General features: G+C 36.1%; 1 protein-coding gene across 1 annotated transcript; it reads right to left on the bottom strand.

Annotated features, from left to right (window-relative positions):
* Positions 1 to 2,153: 2,153 nt before the first annotated feature.
* Positions 2,154 to 5,041, bottom strand: LOC120216437 (inositol-3-phosphate synthase-like). Its single transcript, XM_039213871.1, has 10 exons — positions 4,784 to 5,041; positions 4,641 to 4,709; positions 4,393 to 4,528; positions 4,067 to 4,314; positions 3,742 to 3,968; positions 3,522 to 3,637; positions 3,200 to 3,376; positions 2,909 to 3,097; positions 2,756 to 2,818; positions 2,154 to 2,480 (listed from the first exon to the last, which is right to left on the bottom strand). The coding sequence occupies exons 1-10, from the start codon at positions 4,969 to 4,971 to the stop codon at positions 2,361 to 2,363; spliced, it is 1,533 nt and encodes a 510-aa protein (XP_039069802.1). The 5' UTR covers positions 4,972 to 5,041; the 3' UTR covers positions 2,154 to 2,360.
* Positions 5,042 to 7,942: the final 2,901 nt, after the last annotated feature.

Genomic DNA, 7,942 nt, shown 5'->3' on the forward strand with positions numbered 1-7,942 from the left:
TGAACGGAATCTCTTGCTCTACACCCTTTCACTTCCATTATCGTTTACTTCATTGTTTTTAGACAATCTCAATCTCAATCACCAGAAATTGACATGCATTTGCGTTAGGTAGATTCATCAAGCATATGTTGGGAAATAAATACAATCAGCTTTGTCATCTCAAGTTTCCACCTACATACTGAATTATTGCACATTTTTTCTCCATTCGGTTGCACTTTTCAGAAAAACAAAAGTTTTAAAATAAGGTTGGGTTTAGCATAGGGGCGGGGTTGAGCAGTTCGTGAAAAGCTCGAATTTGACTCGGTTAAAATTCGATAAAAGATCGACTCGAGTTGACTCGATTCAAACTCGAGCTCAACTCGAAACCTTAACGAGCTGGGTCGAGCAAAGTTCTACTCGACTCGATAAGTTCGTGATCAACTCTTTAATTTTCTTTTATAACTTTTTAGTAGTTATGTTAAAAAGTTATTTCATTAAAAAAAATACTAATTTACAAATAGATAATAAAAAATATGAAAAATTGCTAATCTATTAATTTTCTAATAAATAATTAAAAATACTAAATTATTAATTAATTATTATTTTGTTACACACAAATATCAAACCCTAATTATTATTTAATGTATTTATGAATTTTTATTGTAGTGTTCATACTTTAAATTTGTTACATTCACTCTTGATATTTTTTTTTGTTAAATTTATTAATTTTTGTTTATATTAAGTTCTATATAGTATTAGTAGATTTTACTTATAGTTAAAAATATAAAATAAATTTTTTGGTGAGCTGAGTGAGCAACGAAAACTTAATGAGCTTAATGAGTAACGAGTCAAATAACAAATTTTCTTAACGAGCACGAATCGACAAAATTTTAATGACCCTAAAGAGAAAAGAGTTGAGTCAAGCAATAATTTTTTTTAATGAGCACAAGTTGAGTACTACCCAACTCACGATCGACTCACTCGATGAATACCCGTGGTTTGACATATGGTTGTTTGTACCAATCTACGCCTCTTACATCGTCCGTTCTGTCCAATATTATGTTAAGATGGTCAGGGATGATTGACCAAGGAGCCCTAAAAATTTTAAATATTTATAATTTTCTATATTTTATATTAAAAATATATTTCGACCTTCTAAAATTTTATAAGTTTATCCCTAATTAAAATTTTATAAATTTACCCCTTGTATTTGTGACGGTTACTAAAGATAGTCTAATAATTTTTTTTGTGGGAATTTTACTCGTAAATAAACAAAAGGACCAATCAACAAAGCGTGAGGTGGACTTCTAAGGCGGAGCTGGTGGTAGCTGCTTGAACTTGGACCATGATTCATTTGATAGAAACTAAGCCAATGCTTCAAATGTACAAGGACAGAGTAAAAACAATCGCCTTTCCTCATATACAGTAGTGGGTACAGTTTAATTATAAACAAGTGGATGGTCTTGGTGATGCAAATGGCTAAAGTGCTGAGCTTCAGCTCATATCACCACTTATATTTGGTTTCCAATTTTATGACTTCTTTTTTCTATACTTTACTCTTTCTGCTACTCCCACTATACATATATATTCAACGTATCAATCATCAATGCCAAAAACAAATGAATCATCAATGTGAAATACAAATCTCTTTTAGATTCGAGGGACTCCAACTCTAATTTGGAGTATTCCAAGCAACATCAGCCTTTTCATGCTGCCTAACCACACACACTTGCCACTTGTAAAAAGTAACCCACAAACGGTACAAATGAACATTCATTCAACTATCTTGGTAATGTACACATAAAATTGATGGGACGTGAAGTAGAGCAGCCTCCATTGGGCAGGGAATCTCGAGAAAATTTACCACCTACATATAACATAAGGGACCGCTATCCTACACTGATAAGTGGTTTATTGCAGAACCAATTCAAAGACATTCATGTGCCTCCCCGCTGTACCATAGTCTTAAGATCAAAGGGTGGAAGCCGGGGGACCATATTCAAAGACTGTCCCTTTCATTTATGGGTTAAAAGACTTGGCCTCTTCTCATATGCATTAACTAATCAAAACTGATTATAAGTGGCAATTTTCCTTTTCATGTCCCTGTACCGAACCCATATGATATGAGGAACACAAGATTAGTTTATGAAGAGAAACACATTTTATCATATTTATTTCCACCAAATAGGTGCTTGGTTCAAGAACAAGCTACAAACATGAGTTCAATCTCGAACTAAACGGGAAAAAACAAAGAAAAAAAAGCTTAATATACGAACCACAAACCGTCAGACAACCATTACAACCTGTGATAACACAAACCGATAGTAAAGAGAAAGGGAAATGGTCCTGAAGTTCCTAAGAACCAAAGCTTGTTCCACTCTTCACTTGTATTCCAAAATCATGTTGTTTTCGGGAGCCAAGCCAATGCATGCCCTCAGTATGTTCTCAAGCATCGCACGCTGCTTCGACAGAGCATTCACCACTGGTGTGCCAGGTGGAACCTTTTTTTGCCAAAAACAATGTCAGTTAGTCTTCTCTATCAGATCCTATTTCTTCATGAATCACTTGGATAGTCATTTATTCATGTGACTCTCATGGTTCTGTTCACATTCTTGAACTAAAGTCTGACATAAAGTTACCAAACTTTTAACTCAATTTTGTCCCCTCTCACCAGATGCTTCACATGAAATATCTCCAAAAGATGCACCATAAATAAAACCATAAGCATTCTATTTAGTTGGTCATACAAAAAGACAAAGGGATGCTTTGGACTCACAAGAGGGGCCTTGGTGAGGTAACTGAGGATAGTAGCCACAGGGTGGAAAGAGTGGAACTTGCCCTGCAAAATCAAAGATCATATCAATATTTTGCATAACAAAGTTCAATGGTCAAACCAAAAGAGACCACAAAGTAAATGACATTTTTATACCTCTCCCTCGGCCTTAAGCTGGATCCTGGTGCTGAGTTCAGCAAGGAGAACCAAGTCTAGGATGATTGGAGCAGCCAAGAGAGAGTCCTCGCATGTGTTGTGCAGCACAATGGTATTTTTGCCTCCCATGAATATCTCTGAGGTGTACTCATCCATGGCTCTCTTGCTATCTCCTACATATGGAACATACTAAAACAAAACGACAACAAAGTACACATTTAAGACCAATCAGACTAAAGCCTTAGGTTAGACAAGTGCCTAAACAAACTTAAGATGGGTACAATTAGTTACCTTGATGACCACAACATGATCAGGATGTTCGCCAGGCTCATAGAGGATTCCATTGCTGGAGACCATGTCATCAACAACGTTGCTCTTTGAGATCTCCTTGGAACGGAAAGTTTGGGGAGCTGATAAATTCATGCCATCGTTATTTCCCAGATGGTTGTAGCTCACTATTGATGTTGGCTGTCAATTAACAACAACCCATCAGTGTTATGTTTTACATAAACATAAGCTACCAAACCAAACATTTTTTACTTCAATCATGTTGTTACAATTTGCTTAGTATAAAGTATATGGTGATAGTGCCATAAAGTTGAAAGATTTGTACCTTGATACCAGCCCCAACAAGGAAATCCACAAGAACAGATTTCATCTTGGTTTGGCCACTCTTAAAGTCATCTCCTCCAATCAGACAGTTCCTCTGAATAGCCAAATCAATCAACCCTGAATACAAACAACAGTCACATCAATAGGGTTAATAGTTAATTAAATCTACTAATCATTACATTCCAAACAATTAGGAAAGATAGTTAAGCTGAATTAAGAACCTGGAACAAAGGTGTTTTGTGGGCTTCCATTGATGAAGGGAACATTTTCAAGAACACATGCAACGGCGTACAAAGTGGAAGGGCAAATCTCTGATTCATTCTTCTCCAAAGAAGCCAAGAGGCTCTCCATGGTGTCGTTCAGCCCCACAATGACATTGCTGTACCTTTCGGTGTTTGCGGTCCAGAGTACGACAATCTTGTCCACCTTGTTCTTCTCCTTGAACTCCCTGATCAAAACAAAGCAAGCGTTAAACTTGTCCACCTTGTTAGTCTCAGTCGTCTTTGATCTTAACAAAAATCATTTGGAAGTTAAACTTGATTGAACCTGATGTCATTGATGATGCGCTGAACTTGTTCTTTCTTGGTGCCCTTGATGACATTATTGGCACGTTCACCTTGGTTAGCAGCAATGAAATCAGGGTCGTAGATTCCAGGAAGTGGCACCATTGATTCCATGTAGGGTCTCAGCTGCTTCTGCAGATCAATGTCGAAGACCTTGGCGCGAGCCATTGCATCGGCCAGGTTCATGTCACTAATATCCCATCCTCCAAACACAATGTCCTCTGGTTTCACCTGCATTTATTGGTGTTTAGCATCAAAACTATTAAAATCCCAGATTAAGACAAGATCCCAGTTCATATTTTTTAATACCATAGGGAGAAGGCTCTTAAATGGAGCATAAATCTCCTCTCCATTGTAAGATCCAACTCGGATCGTTGATGCTTGAGTCAATGAACCAAAGTAATTAGCTTGTTGCACCTTGTCCTTGGTGGCCCAGGAGATACCTCTGAGAGAAAAGAGAGTATCCATTACACATATCTTAAAAATCAACAAACAGAGGAATAAAAAGACAGACAATCAAAATTAATCAGACTTTTTTTAATATATATAAAACTCACTCTTTGTTAGCTATAACACCACCGGTGAGGGTAGAACCATTGTTTCCTCCCCATCCCACAAGCATAACCCTACAGCATTAAAAGTATAAATAAAATTCCAAAACAAACCCAGAAGAAGAAGAAGAAGAAATGAATATTCTAACCCTAGTTTAGGGACATGGATATCAGTCTTGAATTCATATTTGACGGTCTTCGGTTTAACAACCCATTGATAGGTTCCATTACTGTTCTCATGAACAAGCTCCGTAGTTTCATATTTGTAAACAGACTGAATTTCATCGTCTGTGTACTTCACATTTGGACTCTCAACCTTAAAACTCTCAATAAACATTTTCCTTTTCTCTTTAAGGGGGCAAAACTTAAACTGAGAACTCGAATGAATCCTAGCCTTGCTTTTCCCCCAGAAATTTATGCTTCAAAGCTTTGGAGGAGGTTTATTTATAGAGGAAACCTTTACGGAGGGAACACACGTGGATGATGCGGACCAATTCATAAAGGAGATTAAATTTCAAATTTGCATGGTACAAAGACCTTTTTGTTATTAAGTGATGATTCATCAATTACGTGTCAAGTAGACAAAATTTAGATTAATTTCTCAATAAAAGAAATGAAGGAAATTGAAGGACTCCACGAGGGAGGAAAGATAATCAAATATTGGCCTCTTCTTCTTCCTTGGTTCTCTTTTCCATTGCCCCAAAAATTTTCATGGCTTGGTAGTTGAGTTCTAGCCACCTAAATTTGATATATATATATATATATATATTGATTTGTGATATGATTTGAGATAATGTTAAAGCTTGTGGTTATAGATTATGCCTGAGATGAATGTAAATATAAACACGATAAGTTTTTCGATACGATATGTTGTGAAATTGGAGCTCGATACTTAAGTATGAAGCTTAAGACTCGAATATGTGATGCTGTGATTACTGTCACCAAATTATATTATTGTTGGATACTTTTATGTATCTCGACGTATAAGTAAGCTTAAACATGATATTATAATTTTCTTGGACATTAGTTGAGTTTTAGATATGTGTGGCAATGTCACATAATTTATTTGAGCTCATGTACAGGGTCTGTGCATGACTTTAATCATTTTGACAATGTTAGGTAAGATGGGCATGTCACCCGAACTCGATGATTTCGACCCGATTTAATTAGATCGATAAGTTTTTTTTAAAAAAAAAATTAGGTTCAGGTTTGGTAGGATCAGGTCGGAGTTCGATTTTAAGGTGAAAATACCCGACTTGACTCGACCCCAAAAAAATATTTTTATCTTTTATATTTGGGGATAAGTACAATAATACCCTCTATATATTATTTTTTCAATTAAAATCTTATTCTTATTTAATAAAAATAAGATTTTTAATAAATATATTATTTCAGGTAAGATCATATTCAGATTTTATCTAAAAAAGTCAGATCGAATTCGGATCGATTGGAGGATGTAAGATTTTCGAGTCGGGTCGAGTGGATGATGCAATATTTTCGGTTTGTTCGGGTTGACCCAAACCCGAAGCTTGCCCCTCCCTAATATTGTTAGAAATATGTGTGTAGTTGGTCTTTAGCGAAGCTGAAAGATAATAATCATTTTATGCTATAATTTTGTGGTGGTGTAGAAATTAAAGAATAATCGTTTATGTTTTATTGGGCTAAATGTTTAATGTGAATATATATATATATATATATATATATATATATACATATATGATTCAATTACTTGGAAAATAAGAAAGGCTATGTGTACATATGATTCAAAGAAAAGATAATATTATTTGATATAAATTGTTATATGAATAAGTCGCACTAACATTTTCAAAATATTTTATGAAATCATTCTATGATTGGAGTCACACGTGAAATGGTGAGGATGATGAATTATATTGGTGGGTTTATGGTAGGGACAGGAGAAGAGACATCCACCACTGGATTGCTGTGCGGTAATGTGAACACCAACGCCATGCACCACTCTCCGTACTATATGGAGTACTTTAAACTTTTGCTTTCTCTCGACTTTTCATTAAAGTTCCATTCCTCTTTTGAAATCACTGTGAGAGTGGAAATTGATTCCAGAGTGGTCCATGGGTGAACATTTATCGCTTTCATTAAGGACAATATAACAAAGACCCCACTTTGTTTAAAGGGAAGTAAATCAATTAAATCGTTTCATCTCATGATTATTATATCTAGAGATTTTGAATTTAAACAAGTCTTGTGTTAAAATATTTTATTAATATTTATACTTCGACGTTTGAGAGTATTGAAATATACTATTGAAGGGCACGATTTGGCTTAACAAAAGAGAAAGTAATAGAAACAAAAGTAATGGCCAAAAACATCTTCATATCAGATTCAGTCCCACAAAATGCATTATTTGTTTTATTATTTTGTTTTTAAGTAATTTGTTTGTGTCCCGAGTTCTACACCTTTCTCTCTTGGTATAGAAGAGCGGTGGAAACTGCTTCAGCAATTCTCCTACCGACCCTACAAGCGCCAATAATACATTATTTTCTTAAATCATTCATCTCCTACTTTTTGTGAAAAGTAATCTCTTATGCGGAAGCTACCAGTTTTGTTCTTTCAACTTCTCTCACATTTTTAAAGTTTTTCTCTCGTGGTTATAAATAAAAAAGCCCTTGCAATTTTTAAATTGAGAAAAGCAGTACCTTTAAGTAAAGAAGATTATTCCATTCACATTTTACATTACTTTCATATTGTAAACACTAAATTTTCGTTTATTATTAATAAAATTATTATTATTATTATTATTATTAAATATATTATTACAAGCCCAAGACTCGGAGGCCCGTTTTACAAATCTTGGAGGCCCAGACCAATCCAGGCCCAAACAGATAACCCAAACCCTTTAGGGTTTGTATCATTCATGCTAGGGTTTCAAACCCTAGCCCCCCAGCCGCCTCCAAGATTCCAGAAGGCTAGCCGCCGCCTCTGCTTAGCCGCCACCTCCACGTTGACGTTTCAGCTGCTGCCACGCCACCGTCAGTGCCAAGCCACCCCATCGAAGCCTCCAGAAGCGCCTCGTCATCACCCCACGTCGAGCTCTATGGTGAGTCACCACCATAGTTATGGTGACTCACCGAAAGCCTCCTAAGGGACCGGTCCGACGAAAGCCTCGGTGGTGGCTATAAAAGCCACCACACCTGCAAAATAAAAGAGGACAGAGAGGAAGAATCGGAGAAAAAAGGAGAGACAGAGACGAAGAGAGAGCAAGGAGAGGAGCAAAACCACACCAACACAAATCAACCATCAGCCGAGAAAAGAGAAAGAAGAACTTACCT

The sequence above is a fragment of the Hibiscus syriacus genome, unplaced genomic scaffold (assembly GCF_006381635.1).
Source record: "Hibiscus syriacus cultivar Baekdansim isolate YM2019G1 unplaced genomic scaffold, ASM638163v2 tig00110160_pilon, whole genome shotgun sequence".
Classification (NCBI taxonomy): Eukaryota; Viridiplantae; Streptophyta; class Magnoliopsida; order Malvales; family Malvaceae; genus Hibiscus; species Hibiscus syriacus.

What these genes read in the sequence shown, in the direction of transcription:
- LOC120216437 (XM_039213871.1), bottom strand. Translation starts at nt 4,971, where the DNA reads ATGTTTATTGAGAGTTTTAAGGTTGAGAGTCCAAATGTGAAGTACACA. An exon ending in GGTGTTATAGCTAACAAAGA is followed by an intron (nt 4,529 to 4,640) that starts GTGAGTTTTATA and finishes CTTTTCTCTCAG; the next exon opens with AGGTATCTCCTGGGCCACCA. An exon ending in ATCATGTTGTGGTCATCAAG is followed by an intron (nt 3,098 to 3,199) that starts GTAACTAATTGT and finishes GTTTTGTTTTAG; the next exon opens with TATGTTCCATATGTAGGAGA.